The 19336-nt window shown below is 46.1% G+C and overlaps 1 protein-coding gene across 2 annotated transcripts in view; it reads right to left on the bottom strand.

The window, feature by feature from the left end:
* The window catches only part of DUSP10 (dual specificity phosphatase 10), a 38747-nt gene extending 30328 nt beyond the window's left edge, over positions 1–8419 (bottom strand). The window contains exons 1-2 of one of the 2 annotated variants that reach the window (XM_007172054.2): positions 8028–8419; positions 4385–5250 (exon numbers count right to left, since the gene is read on the bottom strand). In XM_007172054.2, the coding sequence (XP_007172116.1) occupies positions 4385–5207 (823 nt within the window). In that variant the 5' untranslated portion in view covers positions 5208–5250; positions 8028–8419. Of the gene's footprint in view, positions 1–4384; positions 5251–7457; positions 7693–8027 lie in introns of those variants that run through there. The other variant, XM_007172053.3, reaches the window with a different exon arrangement.
* Between the last annotated feature and the right edge of the window lie 10917 nt (positions 8420–19336).

The following is a 19336-nucleotide window of genomic DNA, read 5'->3' as shown; positions in this document are numbered from 1 at the left end:
ACTGTTCAGGACACTTTGTACCCATTAATTCATTTAATATCTAAACTACCACCATGAGACAGCTACTGTTATATCCTTTTTGGTAAATGAGAAAAGCAAGGAAGTAAGCGAAGTAGCCATCAGTCAAGGGCACAGAGCTAGTAAGGGGCGAGCCAAGACCAGAGCCCAGACAGGCTGGATCCCCAGTCCTGCCTGAATCTCTCCACCATTTCCTGTAAGGCTAATATTCAGCATGTTTGGATGTTCAACAGAAGCTCAGAATAACAAACTTGTGGATATATATTATGCCCTTATTTCACCTGTTTAAAAAAAAAAAAAAAAAATCCTCCTAACATCCCTGACAGACACGAGGAAGACTTTTGTTCCCCTCACAAAACAAAGCAGGAAAGAGAAAGAATATTTCCCCAGGGTCTCTGACTTCTGAGCACAGACCTTCACTTTGTTATCAGACTCAGCACTGCCTACAAGTGTTTACTTCAGAGCCCTTTTTGACTATGGGAAAATGTGCCATCTATGTTGTTCATCTCAGGAGTTTTGAAGGAAAGTTTTCTAGCGTAAGAAACTAACTCTCTCTGTCATCAAATCTTCCCTACGCATCAGTCTCCTGAATTGATGCTCTCTCTTCCCCCTCCCTCCCCCCAATAAATGTCTCTGATACAGAGGCAGGCCTGTTGGAGGACGAAGCAATCAGTCACTCTTTTGTTTTGTGACAGCACAGAGCAAGTACAGGCACGGGCCCTGACAGACCCTCGTGGAAGGGGAGCATGATAGACCCCCAAGGAGGTGCCTGGAAACCTCCCACTCTGAGGGCGAGACGCTTCTCCGTAGACCTGATAGCCAGTTAGTCAGAGTGGAATTTCAAGCTCGAAAGTCTCTCAACAACGGGCACATGACACCAGTGTTTAGGAGTGAAAATGTTATCCATACTATACTATACAATATTCCCAGCCTTCTTAATTTGAAAACATTAAGTTTCAACATGAAACATATTGAAATACATTTCAAATATTGTCTATACTCTAAAATCTTTCAACAACCAGGAAAAGAAGAGACAGCAAATAGGGAAAGTGTTAATAATTGTTTAATCTGGGTACTAGGTATATGGGGGCCCATGATACTCTTTTCTATGTTTCTCTATATTTGAAATACTTCATAATAAAAATGTTAAAGGCATAGACTGTCTTTAAAGAGGAGGTGATAGTAGACTATCCTTTCCTACATAGGTAAATGACAAATTATTTCCCTGAACACAGCCTTGCTAAAAAGAAAGGGAGCCTTATAAACATCATAGCAAAGATGGTAGCTCTCATTATGAAAAACCCAAAACTGTCTAGCCTCCTTATTGAGTTGGGTGAGAAATCACATTAAACATCAACTTTGGGTAAAACAGCTTGTAATTCTTTCAAAGACTTTGCAGGTCTCTAAATATTTATTCATTTGGATCATTTTTTGCCAGGTTGAATAGAAGCACAGGTCTGATGCCATTTATTCTTTGGAAGATGAGAATAAAACACAGATTCAGACATAGGTCACAACAGGGACGGGACTGTAAATTAGAATAGTAACTTAATCCCAGGGGCTTCTGCGCCTCTGATCAGTTTCTTCCCAACCTGACACAGCATTACTAAAATGGTATCTGAGCAGCCGCTCTCCTTGACAGGCAGCACCAAAAATGGAGAACATGGCATTGAAACAGGGGGACATAAAACTTGGACAGGGAGGGTAGCAACCGGTGTTTACAAACATAAACCAGAGAATCAGATGGGTCAGCCATAAATTACCCGAGATTATACTGAAATCTCTGAAGATAAATTAATGAAGCCTTAGAGGTGTCGACCTTAGATTCTAACTACCCCCACCCCATATCTACCCTACAAAAGTCACTCATTCCAAAATGGTACCACCACCACTCTTGCTAAAATAAAATCTTACATCACTAATGGAGGGGGTTACTAAAATAAACCTCAGCAGGGAAGCCAGACCAGAATGGTCTGCTTGACCCACTCAAGAACCTAGGAGAAGTTGCTGGCTATGCCTTCTGAGAGATGCCGACCCCACTTTTCACCTCAGTGGTGCTATGGTATTAACCTTTGGTTTACCCAGATGAAAGGGTAGCTAGGGGCATTCTAATATCAATCTCTTTCCCTTCCTTCCCATCGTGGTCCCAATTTTAGGCCATTCCCCCAAAAGAGACCAAAATAATAATGACAAAAATAATAAAGTAGATTACTGACCCTTTTGCTCCTGAACTACATATATTCAACCAAATTCCCAGATATTTGAAGAAAGAGCCCCCCAGACTACAAATAATCCAACCTCTACCACCAGTGTGTCTTCCAGGTCGACCGCCGCTGTGTCTCACCAACCCGAAAATGATGAGCCCTAACAGCGGCCTCCCAGGCACCCAGTGGTGAGGTCAGCAGCATGTCCGGCCCCGCCCCATTGAGGCAATCTTCCTCACTGACACTGAGGAACAAGCGCAGGCTGCCCAGGCTCTCAGCTGCATCCACCGGAAAGGGGGAAAGGAACCCCACTTTGATCAGTAACACCTAGGAGATTCATTGCCCAGCGACTGACAAGCCACACTCATACACAACAATGCCCACTGCAAAGTAGAGGGTAGAATCTACAACTCCTCCTAATCACCCTATGTTCATGTCCAGGGTCATCTTCATGTGGATTATTTGATGCCTGGCCTCAGATCATACAGACACAAAGGGTCTGCTTTCCCTCAATGACATCTACTCTACATGAGCAAGAGACCACCCTCAAGATCATTGCATTGGTTCTCCCCTTCTTGGCTCCCCAAGACAAACTATTACAAATGGGAAGTTTGTAGACTGTATTTTCTCATCCAAAAAAGATGAGACAAGCCAAGATCACGGGGACAGAACGCTAGCTGGGTAAACCTACTGGGAATCACTCAAAGTCAGCCAAACAAGAATACAAAACAATAAAATACAGGGGTACACAGAGGAAATCTGAGCATATTTGTAACCCCAAGAAAACCCATCAGCAACAACAAAAAAATACCTGGGAGCTGCTGGGAACTCTCTGGATGCAATGTCCATGATGTTCTCCTTCTCCTGAGAGCCCACCAGCCTAAGGAAAGTCATACGTTTGTGCTAGCTGAGCCCAACAAGAGCAGGTTCGAGGGCAGTAAGGGTGGGCAGAGGGAATGATGTCAAAGACATTCAGAACTGTATTTCTAAGACCACTGCTGAACAAAAGGCAGAATGCACCATTGGGAAGACAAGAAGAAGAATGGCAGAGCTGGCCCACAAAGGCAAAACTACTAACTTGCTCAGCCCAATGGCCTGTTGCAATTTAAATATGCAAGGTGTTCAAAGGAACCCAGCAACGTCGTTGGTCTACACACTGCATGAGACTGGCTGGTGATGTGGCCCAGACTGTATGCCTTGACTCAACACACAAGGGAAGAGAATAAGGTGCCTGTCTCTCACTACCACCACTACCCCCTGACAGAAGACACCGAAGATGAAGCGTGGTGTGCAGTGCCCCAAAGGATGGCATCCGAGGGCAAAGAGGCACACCTGGGTTGGATACGGGACGCGGGCTCCACTGCTAGGTTAGGCAATGCTGTGTGGAAGGAGCCCAGAGACCAGGGAGCAATTAATTCCTGCTGCCAGGGCTCAGCGACACTGACCTGCCAGTTATTCTGTGCTCAGTGGGGCAAGTGACCCACCACCCCATCTTGGGAGGAGCCATGATGCCAACGGTTGTCAGGTGATGCCAGAAGGAACAATGGGTTGGGGAGTACTTCATAAAAATGACTCTGTCCCTTGAAGCTCTGGCAGAGGAACGGATGTTTGGGGTGAACTTATACTTTCTGGGGGGACCTTAGAATAAGGCTCTCTGCCCTTCCTGAAGGTCACTTTCAGAGAGGTGAGAAAGAGGAAGAATTTCCCACAAAAAAACTGGTACCTGGAGGTTTACTTGTAGTTCACCACAGTTGCGGTTTCCTCTGTTCCATCAACTTTGATTAAGTCTGAGAGACAAGAACTTTCCAGCTAGTTTGACTGGAATAGAACTACCAGACCAGGCATGACTGGAGATGCCATCTGGTGTCATAAAGCCCCTTTATAGAAAGATGAGAAAACGGTCTCCAAGAGGGGAAATGACTTGCACAATGCAAATGAGAAGGTGAATCAAGACTAGAGCCCAGATCTTCTGGCTTTCAGTTCAAGGCTGCTGGGTTTCTCTCCCAACCCCAAAATAATTAAGAGAGGGCACGGAAGGGGAGACAAGAAGAAGAAAGGCCATTCTGGTTTTTTTGCAGGAGGATGCTGGTACTTCTAAGAGAAAACCCAGAGTGACCCCAGGCTTACCAGGACTGCGCTCGGGGAGGGGGTGGGGGCATTACCTTTCAACACCAGAGGTTCTTTGCCTTCTCTCTTCAGAGACTCGAGGACTATGTGGAGGGGCTGGGAGGGCATCACTCGGCTCGGCTCATTGGTATTCTCATCATAAACTATAATTTCTTTGGAAAAGATCCTCTTGAAAGAGTCCTTGCCTTCCCTACAGGAAATCAAGTCTAAGACAGTGATCTTGCCCTGCTGCAGTCTCCGCCGGCTGATCTTATCGGCACAGTTAATGTGGACAGCTCCTTGGATGTGACTCTTGTTGTACTCCATGAAGGGCCGGCAGTCAATGATGACAGGGCCCTGGCTCGGCAGGTGACTCTTGCTGCATTTGGTCATCTTCTTTGCCAAGTCATTGGGGTAGATTATTTTGATGCTGGCTAGCTGCTTGGGGGTCCCTGACACAGGGCTGCCCACCCCACCTGATGGACTTAGAGAGCCTGCATTCTCACTGTTGTTGACCATCTGGTTGGCCGGGCAGGTGGTAGAGCTTCCAATGGTGGTGGTGGTTGTGGTGGTGGTGGTGCTGGCAGCAACGGCTTGGGTTGGGGCCTGATTGTCCTTGTCGTAGGTTGCCACAGTGCAGCAGCTGGCACTGCTGCATCCACAATTCAGGGAGCGGGCAGAGCCGCTGGATGAGGGCATATACGTCAGATTCGCAGCCTTTAGGGACACAACGGTGGTGGCGATGACAGGAGGGTGGCTGGTACTGCCAGGGGTGGCAGAGCCAAGGTAGCTAGAGTCTAAACAAAGGTTGAGATCCTGAGGTCGCACAGGCCTAGACAGTGCCACCACTACCCTGTCGTCTAAAGGAGACGGAGGCATGAGGAGGCTGAAAACTGGCAATTCAAGAAGAACTCAAGACAGTCTGTAAAGAAGGGGAGGGGGGAAAGAAAGAATAAAGTCATGTGACACAAAAGGCAGTCGAATCCAATCCCTGGGAAAGGGCTTTGCATCCCTCTGAGCAAAGTCGTCCTAAGTGCCCTTTATCCTGTCACTCTCAAAGCCTGAAGCTCATTGCTATGGATTCAAAGAGGATGCAAACCTGAGGACCCCCCAGTCCCCCCAAGAAGGACTTCTTGCTAAGTCTAAGGTTAGATGTAAAGTCTATGCAAATGTTGATGAACAACCTTTCACGGACCCACATCAAAGTTCAGCCTGAGAAAAGGTAAAAGCACAAAGAATTAGAAAAGCTGAAGACAGAAGGGAAGGCTCTTAAGAGGCATCTCTTCTGGGCCTCATCTCCTGGGCAGAAGTATAATGCAACCGTCTGAGAAAGACCCGTGCGTCCACCCGTGCATACTTCCATGTAATTCCTTCACCCACTGCAAAGGCAAAGGAATGACCAAGAGTGCTGGCATGGTTCACGGGAATATACGGCAGCTAAACATACATCAGGGGCGGATGTCAACTTTCTGCACATCAAAATGAAAACATCCCCCTAGGTGAATCTCTTTAACTGCCAGCTATTCTTACTTTCCATTCTACTGAGTCCTTTGAAAAGCACAACAAAGTCATATTAAAACCTCCGATGTTTCCAATTAGCCTCTTCTAAATTAATCTGCATTTCCTCTTTCATTACAAACTAGTCTCCTAGAATGAAGCCTCAAGCCAAGGAGCCAGGTCTGGAAACCCCAACTCTGGCAGATCCATCCCTTGGATTGCTCCCTCCACTTCTGCCTTTAAGGAAGGGACCACTTCAACTCTCCTCCCTCCTTCTCTCCCCACAGGCACATCCTAGAGATCCTTCCCATTGAGATGGGAAGCAGCCGCTATGCATAATCTTTCAATCCCACACAGATATCCCCCCTCTTCAAGAGGATGGATTCATTAAGAAGACTTCCCAATGAGCCCGTCCCTGTGGGAAGTAAAGAGTTGCTCAGGGGTCTACCTCCTGTCTCATGAGAGGGCGCGTGCAAAGGGACAGTTCCTTCCTCCCCGTAGGCACAGGGGCACTCCACACCCGGGCCCTGATGGCTCCTGTCCTATTAGACATACACACAGAAAAGAACCCAAACCCCATGCAAGGGTAGCTCATCTAAACGAACTTTAAGAGATGTCTGGAAAAATGTCATCGAACATCCCTCTACACAGGACTGTCACCACTTCCTGACACAGAGCCAAAGTGTCACAGGCAGAATCCACACATACACACACACAGGGGCACGCATCTATCACATCCACAGATCCCCACCGACTCAGCTTTCTCTTACCACCTTTGGATGGGCAAGAAGGATCCAGCCTCTTTTCTCCCTCCCTTCCTCTTTTCTTCCCTCCCTTCTTTCCTCCCTTGCCCTCCCTCCCTCCCTCCTTCCCTCCCTCCCTCCCTCCCTTGCGTAGTATTTTTTGAAGAGCAAGTACTATTCCAGAAGCTATAACTGTTTCCCAGCTGGACCAAGCAGTGAAAGTCTTTGCTATTGTGTTACCTGGTAGGGTACGTCCCAGGATCAACAGTCCATTTCCCTTGAAAGGCACGCGTAAGCGTGTTCACGGAGACACAAGCTGGGACCCCCACCTCCACACGGAGTGCGCGGCGCACACACACACTCTCTCTCACACACACGCGCGGAGTGTATAAAGAGATCTGCATCCCTGCAGCAGAGGGTCGGGCGTAAATATATATTGCCCGTGAAACCATCCAGACTAGCCTAGGAAACCTCCCAGAGAAATACTGAGCTATCCCCTCTCTCTCGCTAGTCGTCCTTCCACCTCTAGTCAGGGGCTGGAAAGAAAATTAAGTGGTTAGAGAATGCTCCTTCCCCACTCCAGGGGCACTTAACATCCCCCTTCGCAACACAGCGCACTAACAAGTCCCTGGCATTTAAAACTGCCGCAAAGCGTCCCAACAAACCTCATTTTTTCCTCGCCCCCAATCCAAGTAGACTGCAGATGAGAGTAAACGCACAGGGCAGCGTGAGCCGACAGCCGGAACCCTTTAACCTCACCTGCTGTGGCTCTTCTGTGAGCATCGCAACACACACACACACACACACGCACGCACACACTCACTCACTCACACTCACACCGCCTTACACTCCCGGGCTCTCAGGAGTAGCCGCGGTGACTTCCACTTACTTCATAAATAAGTGTAACCCTCCACCATCTGGCGCTCCGCTTCGGCTGTGGATTCTTACATTCAGCCCTCATTCACTTGGCTTCATTGATCTCCAGCAGCAACATAGTTACTTTCTCTTTTGCTACACTGTAAATGTAAGGTTCTGAGGGGGCGGGCCGGCTGCCGACCGACGGCGCTTTGGACCAATAGAAATCCAGAGAAAGCTAACCGCTACTTCGCAGCAGCCCGCGGCCAATGGGTGGCTGGAGAGGGCGGAGCCAGGGCGTGGCCTTGCCTCTTTAAGGAGGGTTTATCCGACGCCGCTTTGGGTCCACAGTGTTATAACACGGGCGGTGATGTCATTGGCAACCAATCAAAAACTTAAAAGGGCCAACTGGGGCCCGCGCGGAGCAGCTGCTCTCTATTTACATGTAAACCGAACCGGCAGGATGCAGTTAACCCTTTCCGGAGCTGGACTGTCAATGAGCTGGACTCGCCGCTCCAGCTAAAACTGGCTCTGCCCACTTGGCGGGATTCCCCTACGTCCCCTCACCCCGGGAGAGACCACGCTATTTCTTTTCCCTTCTTACTCTGGACGGATGATCAAACGTGTTGGAGTAACTTTCTACAGGCAAGTGGCAACGAGAATGATCACTCTCCCCAGCGGGAAAAACAGGTTCTCCGAGTCGCTCGACGTGACTTGATAAACCCGATTCACAGACGTCGCCGAGCCACCCGCGCGGGGGCATGCATGTGAGCCCGCGGCCAGGGGTGTCGCTTCTTCTCCAGTCCGCGGCTCGGGGCCACGCGCTGGGGCCCTGGGCTCTGGGGCGTCTGGCGAGCCGGCCGTCCGCCCACGGGCAGTGAGGCCCTCCAGCCTCTCCGCGGCCCGAGTCCTCCGGGCCACCCCCGCGGCCCCACGCCGCCAGGAAGCGTCGGCCGCCCGCCCGCAGATGTCGCTGCCCCTCCGGCTGCCCTACTGCTAGCCGGCGCGGAGGTGGCGCGGCGCCCTCTGGCTCTCCTACATCTGCGCCCTAGTCACGCCCCCGCTTTCCCCGCCTGCCTACCGGGGCTCCACCCTTAGCACGAAGGCAGCGCTGCGGAGGGCTGCTTGGAGGCGGCGGCCTGGACCCGGGCCAGAAGCTACGGGGGGGCGCGCCCCGAGGGGCGGCACAGGCGCCACCCCCTAGGCCGGGCGACCCGGGGCCTGCCGTGCGTCTGCCCCGCCACCCAGGCCTGGCCCTCTGCCCGCCCGCGCCCCCTCTCCCACCCCGCCCGCAGGGTCCCCGCGCCCCTCTCTTCAGAGCCGCGCGCCACCGGCCCGCAGCCCGCCTTCCCCGCTCGCCTCGGCGGTTGCCGGCCACCCCGTAGGGCCCCAGCGAGCCGAGGACCGCCTGCCCGGAGCTTCTGGAACAGCAGCGGCTGGCGGAAAGGAGCCGGAGCTGAGTAAATAACCGACTGAGTGTGGCCGGCGGAGCGTCGTGAAGGCGGCGCTCCCCTCTTGGTTCTCGCGACTTTCGCCGGAGTGGTCGCCGGCTAAGGCGCGCGGCAGAAGAGGGGATTGGATTGGGGGGAGAGGGGGTGGGAGGATGGCGAGCCTGCCTGTGCATCATCAGGGAAATATCAGGGAAACTGCGGGAAAGTCTTGGGGTACGAAAAGAAGTGGAGATGAGGAGATGAACTGCAGAGAGTTTGCATCAAGGAACCCTAAAGAAATAGAGCTTTTTTTCCTTTTCTCCTCTCTCCTGTCTCAGAGAGCGCTAGACAATATTTGACTATGATTTTTTCTTACCAGACTGAAGGTGTTTGGAGACATACTTCAGTATCCAAGCCTAATAAGCAAGCTAAGTGGCAGCGACATATTCATGTCATTGGCTTTAAGTGCAGATCTGAAATCTGAAGATGCCAAACCTTGGCCGGCTGACCAGCTATGCTCAGTGAGCTGAGAGAACCCTTTGGGTACCTCTGGGGATATATATATTCTCATATTCCCGTATATGCATAGACACACAGTCCGGGTTTCACGACAGTGTTTCAGACTGAAGTAAATGCATGCAATCATCTTAAACAGGAAAGCATTTTTGTTGCCCCGCGCCCCCCGACTCACACACCAACACACGTAGACATTACCCCTTAATGATAACTAATGGGTGGTTAGGGTACACCGTTTGATCCTTACACCTTTGGCATCAGCAGATCCTGGCCAAGAAAGGTGGGTTCTGGATAATTTCCAGAGAAATCAGAAAAGAACTTCCCAGAGGCTGTAACCCTGGATCTGTTTGGAACTTTAATAGCTTGCCTTTTCCTATCCATAGATAAGTATTGAAAAAAATATTCACTAACTCATGGTTGGAGAGTTCTGGTTATAAGTCCTGATTCTGACTCTTTTCTCTTGTACCTGTTCATCCAGAGTCACTGTATTTATTTACCTGTAAAATAGCAAGACCCCAGCTCAGAAGAAAAAGGAAAAAGTTCTGGTGCAAGCACTCAGGAGGGAAAAAAAGGATCCTCTGCAGATAAAGGGCATTCAGTAAAAAAAAAAAAAAAAAAAAAAAAAAAAAGCATTCTCTTTGCTTTAGGAAATAGGGTCCCTCTATTTAAAAGTACTTATGATCTATAAGTTATGAATTCAATGCTAATACCTCAGTATCTAAGTCCAAACAAAGTAGGAATTTATACAATTGCAGATTAGTTCTTAACAGCCTTTCTACAAGGCCCAGAAGGGGAAAGTAACTTTAAAAAGAAATGTAATTCATTGAATGAGATGATTATTTTATTAGAGTTTCAAACTGGTGGATTATTATAATTTAGTTGGCTAAGAATCTAAGCCATCCAGAAAGAAAAATTGGGAAAGATGGCAAAATTCCTCATCATTTATCAAGCCTGAAACATGGAATAAACATGTCATTAACATATACAAAGATGTAATTGTTTTTTAAATTAAGCATCTCTAAGTGTATAGTTCATACTCAAATTACGGTGGTAGAAAAAAAACAGATTACAGATGGATTTTTTTAGTCACTACTCTTCTAAGCTTCTTTTGTACAAAAAGAGGTGATTTTGTTCCATTTTTTGAGTCATAAATGTGGAAATACTATCTGAAGTACTACCCTTAGATTTAAATTTGTAATACCAACCAGCCAATGGCTATGAACCTGATCTGTGTACACATAACCGGCAAAGCCTTAGTGTTCAGTTTTAGTCCCAAAGAAACAGTGAAGCATCTTGTCTGCATTTGAGTGTTCTAACATGATTGCACTGAGCCATATCTTTGTTCCTACAAACAAACATCATACGAAAAATATTTATTGTGTTTTTCAGGGCAAAACATCTTTTTGTTAAAGCAAAAAGATGAAGCTAACTTAAGCCAGCATATAAGACATAATATGGATAATGTCAAACAAATGTATTAACTAAATGCCTTTATGTTCACGCAAATGGTTAAGTATGTGGGAAATGATGGCAGCAGGTCTGGACTGGGTGAGAGCCAAGTTTTTAAAATAATACTCCAGGGCTTCCCTGGTGGCGCAGTGGTTGAGAGTCTGCCTGCCAGTGCAGGGGACACGGGTTCGAGCCCTGGTCTGGGAAGATCCCACATGCCGCGGAGCGGCTGGGCCCGTGAGCCACAATTGCTGAGCCTGCGCGTCTGGAGCCTGTGCTCCGCAACAAGAGAGGCCGCGATAGTGAGAGGCCCGCGCACCGCGATGAAGAGTGGCCCCCGCTTGCCGCAACTGGAGAGAACCCTCGCACAGAAGCGAAGACCCAACACAGGCAAAAAAAATAAATTAATTAATAAAAAAAAAAAAAAAAAAAAAAATAATACTCCAGGTCAAAGTGGATTCCTGGAGGTACTAGAATTAAGGCAGAGAAAGGCTTGGAGAAAATTTAGGAAGAAGAAATTGCAGGATAAAGGTGATATTAAATCAGCAAGAAGTGGGGAATGAGCTGAGGGATAGAAAAGTGAGGGGGCAAGCAGTTAAGGTCACTGAGACCAGCCTGTTGAAATATCCTATGACATTTCTAGGCCTAGAGGAAGGCTAAGGAGAAGCATCCCCTGCAAGAGGAGACCACTGCAGTACCTGTGGGTGAAGGAAACAGAAGTGGACCCATCTGCCTGTCTCACTGTCCGTGAGTTTGAACACAGGAGGCCTATACAGACCTTTCCCTTTACATTCATGGGTAAAGTGCACTTGGGACTCAGGAAAAGGCTCTGAGGCATTTAAGGTTCTTTATCTGTGTGTTCCGGTGAGGTAGCCACTTGCCACAGGTGGCTGTTTAATGCTTGAAATGTGATACTTCTGATTTGAGATGTGCTGTAGGAATAAAACGCACACTGAATTTTGAAAACGTCATATAAAAAATGTAAAATATCTCCATTACTTTTAAATTCATTACATATTGAATTGTTTATAGTTTGGACACTTCGGGTTAAATAAAATATGTCAATAAAATGAATTTTACCTGTTTCGTTTTTACTTCTTAGACTATGACTATTAGAAAATGTCTAGTGACTTATGCAGTTTACATATTTCTGTTGGCCAGTGCTGTTCTAGAACCTGTAATTGCTCCTTTGATTTGAGGTCACTTTGGTGCCGAAGGCACCAGAACCACAGAATGCTAGACCTGGAGGGGACTTTAGAGCTTATCTAGGCCAGTGGTTTTCAAACTGTGTTAGGATGAGCCAGAGGGAGAAGGGATGCAATGCACGTGGGCATGAGTGAATCCAGGCAGCAGTGAGCTGGTGGAGCTCTGAGACCCCGTCCCACCCCGCCACTCCTCCACACTTGAGATGTATATGAATATATTATTCCTGAAACTCCAAAGTCAGATTTCATTTGAAGGAAAGATTCTGGTACTTTTATATGTTCTATTTTTTTTTTTTTTTTTATCCTGGTCCACTGTTTTACCATGAAGCCAATCTGAGACCCAGAGAATGGAGAGGGCATGGCTCAACACCATGCTTGACCTCAGGACTTGACCTCAGCCCTCATTTCAAAGTCCAGCCTGACAGTAGAGTTGGTGACTGACCAGTTGGCTTGGGGGAGTTACGAAGCTCTCTGTCTCAACTGCATTGAGAAATCCCCTTTCCAGGCAGTTAGTTTTTCCTCCCCTTCCACTCACCTGCCGTTTGTGACCTCACAAATGTCTACTGCTCTTTGTCCAGAGAATTCTGGCTCAACCCAAGTGTGTGGATCATTGACACCAACTTATTTTCTTGGGAGAATAACAAACAAAAACTAACTCACTGGCCCTTGGTTTCTGGCAATGCATTGCTCTACAGTGGATGGGCTATTATTATCACGTGTTGCTACATCAAAGACTTAACATTTTCCTCTTTGCCAAACTGAGCAATCATTTTCTCACTAGGAAACGCCATCAGATCCAGAGTCCCCCAGCCCCAGAAGGCTGTGTCAGATTGTGTTGTGTGTTGTGGGATGCAAAGATAGAAGATAAACACGCACCCTTAGCATTCCTAAACCCCCTTAGGATTTGTTGCAGGTCTAACACGAAGGAATTAATCTAACCTTCTCAGCATCTCCTAGCAAGTTAAGATGGTACCGTTTCTGGATATTACAAGTTCCCTTTAGATTACCGAGTGTGTCATAATGAGCCTCATTTCCTTTACAATTAAGCATTGACTGAACTGATTCTAAAGATCTGGCATTTGGGAAAAAAAAAAAAATAACAGGTAACATTTCTTAGTGTTTTGCTTTGTGCCAAGCACTGTTGAAAGAGATCCACAGGCATTAACTCATTTCAATCTTCACATCTACATGGATGCTATAAGTAGGTACTTTTATTAGCCTTAATTTAAAGATGAGGAGACAGAAGTACAGACGGATTAAGTAATCTGCCCCAAGTCACACAGCTGGAAAGCAGCAGAGGCAACATTTGAAACCTGACAATCCGGCACCAGAGCATCTGCTTTTAACCATTCTGTGTTATTTAATTCATGGTCTCTGTGATTTTATAAACTTTTATCATATCCCCTTCAGCCTCCAGACTGCCAGGATATTTTTAATTGCCTCCTTGTAAGAATTTGCTGTTTTTTCTCTACTTTCTCCCGAACTTCTGAGTCCATTATGTCTTTGTGTGGTCTCTCTCACCACCGCATCCTCCATGCTTGGGACCGAATCAATCTTCCACTTGGTTTCCAGAATTCTCCCAAATAGTGCTCTAAACTTTGTCAGTGTTTCGATTTTACTGCAGGCTCGACTGACAGATTCAATGAAGGGCCTATGACATCTCTTTTGCCAACCACGCCTTGTCATGTTGCTGTCCCCTCCCTAACAGGAGCTAGCACACAGTGTGAGCTCAGTAGGTTCTGTTGAATGAATGAATGAGTCAGTGAATGAATGAACGAATGAATGAATAGCATTTTTCTTATATGTGCCCTTGAATTGTTGGAATTTTTTAGACGCATACCCTGGTTCATCTGACGCTTTTCTAGCTACTGATTTGGTCTCCTCTGAAGTCCCTAAATTCAATCCTCTTCTGAATTGTTTATGCAGATGTTAAGTGTCTGTCTCTGGGGACTCCCACTGTTTACACATCACTTGTTTGTTTGTTACCATATTTAGAGTTTAACTCCAATTTAAAGCTGGAGTCCCCCCACTTTGGTAACCATAAGTTTGTTTTCTATGTCTGTGAGTCTATTTCTGTTTTGTAAATAAGTTCATTTGTATCATTTTTTGAGATTTCACATATAAGTGATACCATATGATTGTCTTTCTCTGTTTGACTTACCTCACTAAGTATGATCATCTCTAGGCCCATCCATGTTGCTGCAAATGGCATTATTTCATTCTTTTTTATGGCTGAGTAGTAATCCATTGTATATATGTACAACATCTTCTTTATCCAATCATCTGTCAGTAGACTTTTAGGTTGCTTCCATGTCTTGGCTATTGTAAATTGTGCTGCAGTGAACATTGGGGTACATGTATCTTTTCAAATTAGAGTTTTCTCTGGATATATCCCAGGAGTAATTTCGTTTTGTTCATAAATTATTTCCTTGAAGTTTTGATTACAGGGCTGGGAAAGGTATGTTTGGGCAGAGAGTGGGCAAGGACTGGTCAAGCAGAGGAAATGTTGCCAATTCCAGACATTTTGTTTTCATGAGCTAAAGAGGCTAGAACAGAATCTGGCTACAGAAAGGAGTTGTTGAAATCTTTGCAGTCAAAAAATGAGGTGGTCCTGAGGCTCAGTGTGGCTGTGCCCAGCAGATGCTGGCAGTGCACTCCTGGGATGGGACAGAAGCAGGAAGGCTGCTCATCTTGGTGCACGTCTGTGAGAAGCAGCTCTGACCCAGACACCATCTGACTGTTTTTATGCCAGGCCAGGGGGCTTTAAGTAGGAAAAAAGCTAGTACCAGCCCTTGGGGAAGCTAGGTGAGTTCAAATGCGTGCCCAGAGACGCTCTATTCAACCCTAGAACCCCAAAGACAAGCTTCTCTGATCCCATAGTATGAGGAACAGATTGTGCCTCGTTCTCTCGTGAGGATGCAGAGCTTTCCCCCTGTGTTTTTAAGCTGCCGTGATCTTCATCTGTGATGGGTAATTTCATGTGTCAACTTGGCTGGGCCCCGGTGCCCAACTGATCAACTGATCAAACATTATCCTCGATGTCTCTGTGAGGCTGAAACCGACGTTTAAATCAGTGGATTTTGCGTAAAGCAGAATTGTCCTCCATAATCTGCTTGGATGTCCTCATCCAATCAGTTGAAGGCCTCAGTAGAACAAAGACTAATCTCCCCCAAACAAGAAAGAATTCTACCGGCAGACGGCCTTTGAACTTCAACTGCAACATTAGCTGTTCTTAGGTCTCCAGCCTGCCAGCCCATCCTGCAGATTTTGGACTTGCCAGCCTCTATAATCCCATGAGCCATTTTCTTTAAAAAAAACCTCTCTCTCTCTGACTCTCTTTCCTAGTATATGTATACATCCTATTGGTTCTTTTTCTCTGGAGAACCCTGACTAATACACTAGTACATCCTTCTTCCCCTTTGTGGACAGAGCAAAACAAAGCCTGGGAGATGTGCACTGTATCAAGTGTCAACACAGCTCCATTCCTGTCCTGCCTTAACTAAAGACACACTGAATTGAGTGCGTCTTCATCTTTGAGTGCCTTCATTTCCAAGAGTTTAAAGCCACTCTGAAGGGGTGGTGACTATACATTTAATAAACCTAGGATAGAAAAAATTTAATTAAAAAATATAAACAATGATTATTGATAAAGAAGGAAAACAAAGTGCCCCTCCCTGCCCCCACTATAATTTATTAGGAGAAAGTCGAAAAATGCAGTGAGGCTTCTGGCTTTAGAATTCTAAAGCAATCTAGAGATTGGAAAGATAAAATCAACCTGAGATCAGTTTCTGAGCCTCTCATTTGTGTCCATCTAGCCTGAAGGAAGAAAGATGACTATTATTGCTTTCCCCCAAATGCATATTTAATATTTATCTAAACATCCTGAATTTTGAGCCCATCAGGAGCTTCCACAGTTGGTCCAGATTGCTTTCACAGTTTTCTATCATGTATTAAGAAAGCCATTTTAAATCCCAGAATTAAGGTTGACATCTTGTTGCAGTTATTTATTCCTTGTTTTGCTTTCCCAAGTTAATTGACCTACAGTTGAATTATTATAAGATCTCAGCATAAGGGCCTAAGGAGCGGATTTGGCAAAATGAAGAGGTCACACAGTTCACAAAACCACATTGGACACAAAAACGTACTGTATTTTTGCAGCTGCCTAATGTTTTCGGTTTCCCTGGCTCTTTATCAGGAATGTGTGAAGTGCTTGACCATGAATATACAACTCCCTGCTTCATCTTCCCTGGTTTCTAGCAGACTGGAAGTTCCCTGCCCGTTCTCTAGACCAGAGCTTCTCTAGCTCCAAGTATACACAAACCCCCAGGGTATCTTGTTAAAATGTTGATTCTGATTTGGAGACTCTTCATTGCCTAACATGCTTTCTGGAGACTGTTGCAGCTGGTCCAGAAACCACACTTTGCCTATCTAGACCCACACCGTCTAATACGGCAGCCGCTAGCCACACAAGGCTATCTGAGCACTTGAATTATGGCTAGCCTGAATAAACCTCTACTGTAAGTATAAAATACATGTCAGATTTAGAAGATTCAATAGGAAAAAAAGACAAAATATCTCATTAATAATTTCACATAGATTACATGTTGGAATAGCATTTTAGAAATATGTGATTAAATAAAACATATTACAAAGACTTCCACCTGTTTCTTGTTACATTTTTTACATGGAGTTCCTAGAAAATTTAAAATTACATCTATTGTTTACATGTGTGACTTGCGTTATATTTCTATTGGATAATGCTGTTCCAGATCAACAGAGCTGGCCCTAGAGGCATTTGCAAGGGAGAGTGAATTTCCTGTTCCTTTAATCACTTCTCACCAGGCACTGAATTAGAACTTTTTCTGTAGTGTGTGTCTCACCCCGTGCCCACCCATTCTAAAGTCACTCCCAACACTGCTTGGCCATCTTGGGTTCTGTCTGTCAGAGTGTATACTCTCTAGCCAGCCCTAGCCAAAAATGACATGGAAACCCTCCAAAAATTCATTAATGGGACTCTCTTTTGTGTTCCCAAAAAAGTTTGTGACACTTACATAACATTCATAAAGGACCAAGTCTCTTAGCAAAAAGGGCATGGGCTTTAGAATCAAGAGACCCTGGAGTTTAATTTGATCAGTTTATTAGTTAATCCAATAGCCTACTCTGTGCCTCTCTTTCAGAAGCTAGGGATTCAGGGGTGAACAAAATTAACGTATTCTCTGCCCTAAAGAGCTTACAGTTTAGAAGAGAAAATAGACATTAAACCAGAAACGGCATGAAGAAACAAATTACAAAATACCATCCCAACTTCTCTTTTTTTACTTCTGCGAATATTCCTTTCCCTTTCTGAGCCTCAGTTTAATTTTTGGAATGGGAGTAAGAACACTGCTTCCAAGGCCTTGTGAGGATTAGAAATAGTGATTGTATTTGTATAGCTAGCATAATGTCTGGCACTGAGTCGGTGCTCAATGAACAGTTGCTGGCTGGCTAAATAAAAGTGAGCTGATCATATTTATTTGTTCGCTTATTTCTATGCTGCCTGTTTCTGTGTTAAGGAAACAGCTGGTAAAGCATTATTTCTGGGTGAGGTCTGTGAGGGTGTTTCTGGAGAGATGAGCATCTGAATCAACCCAGTGAGGAAGACAACCTCACCAATGTGCATGGGCGTGACCCAATCCCTTGAAGGCCCAAAAGAACAAAAAAGGTGAAAGCAGGGAAAATTCTCTTTCTCTTCTCCTGCCCTTTGGACATAGAAGTTCCTCGTTCTCTGGGCTTCAGACTCTGGGACTTATGCCTTAGAACTTTGGCCTTGAACCAGGAGTTACATGATCAGCTTCTCTGGTTCCCAGGCCTTTGGACTCAGACTGAATTACTGGCTCTCCTGGTTCTCTAGTTTGCAGTCTGTGGAGCGTTGGGGCCTCCATAACTGCATGAGCCAATTCAAATAACACGTCTCCTCTTATATATATATCTATACACATCCTGTTAGTTCTGTTCTTCTGGAGAACCCTGACTAATACTGCCTCGTTCCACAAACTGTCTGCAGTAGCTGGTTAGGCCGTTGTCACATTGCAGATTGTAGGCGAACTTTGACTCCTGATGTCATTCAGACTTCCTGAGTACATTTCCCAAATCGATTCTTTGCACATAAGAAGCATTCAATAAATGTTTCTTGAATCAAACTATTCCTGAAATAGACATTGCAAGTGTCCTGGTACATAGCTCCTCATTTGCAGAAAAAAGTAGTAGCCAGCATGGAAGTGACTTAGCCAGGAATACACTTTCAATAATAGTTCCAGAAAAGAATACACTGGTCCTATCTGCTAGGCACTTGTGGAAGGAAAAGAATTTGTGAAAAAGCAGTCAGAGAAATGAGGGAAGACCAGGAGAAAGAGGGGCTTAGAAAGGAATTTCAAGAAAAGAGGATTTCAAAGTGTCTGATGTTGTAGGGAATTTTAATAGGTTGAGGTCAGAGAAGACACTTGGGCATGACAATTGGGACCAGGCTGCAGAGAGGCAGGGAGGTGGGAGCCAGGTGACAGTGGAGGCGACAGTGTCAAGGACACCCTTTCAGGAAGTGCTGCGATTAAGAAAGGGTAGGAGTTCAAAAGCTGGATGGAGGAAGGGGAAGCACCAGGGGACGTCGTTTGTTTCAGAAAGGAGGATCTGGGTGCTTGGAGGCTGAGTTGAGTTGCTGGTTGACATGAGAGGCAGAAGGTCCAAGAGAGGAAGAGGGCAGTTGTCAGCAAGAACTGGAGGAGGGAGGATAGATGAATGGGTCAGCAGGACAGGGTCAGTTGCTAGCCAGGGGGAAACTTTCCTTCGGATATGAAAAGGAAATGTGAGTAAACATTCAGTTAAGCGTTGAGGGGAGAGAAGGACAGTTTAAGAAGTGAAGAAAGAGGCAGGACAATCTGGGGAGTGAGGAGGGCATCACATGCTGATGTTGTACCTGTGCGTCCAGCCCAGACCCTCCCGACCCAGGCTTTTCAGTGTGGTCCGTGGACCAGTGCGGGACCAGGTGCTGCTTGTTGCGGGTTTAAATTCAGAGAAGCAGCTTGTGTCAGAATGCAAAAAAAATTACTAAGCACACTGTTCAGTGCAGCTGAATTGTTTCCCCTCTTTGAAAGTAGCAGAGTATTCATCTACCTTCTGGCTGGGTTCCCTTTCTCATCACGGTTTACAGAGCAGGTACTTCTGGGTAACACTGATACGTACCATCTCCTACTGACAGTTCTGCCTCAATAACCCCGTAGGCTTCTCTCACCAAACTGAACTCATCACCTCACCACCTAAACCAACTCCTGCTATTTATT

This window comes from Balaenoptera acutorostrata, chromosome 1, assembly GCF_949987535.1.
Source record: "Balaenoptera acutorostrata chromosome 1, mBalAcu1.1, whole genome shotgun sequence".
Classification (NCBI taxonomy): domain Eukaryota; kingdom Metazoa; phylum Chordata; class Mammalia; order Artiodactyla; family Balaenopteridae; genus Balaenoptera; species Balaenoptera acutorostrata.
This window is presented reverse-complemented; position numbering and strand designations above follow the sequence as displayed.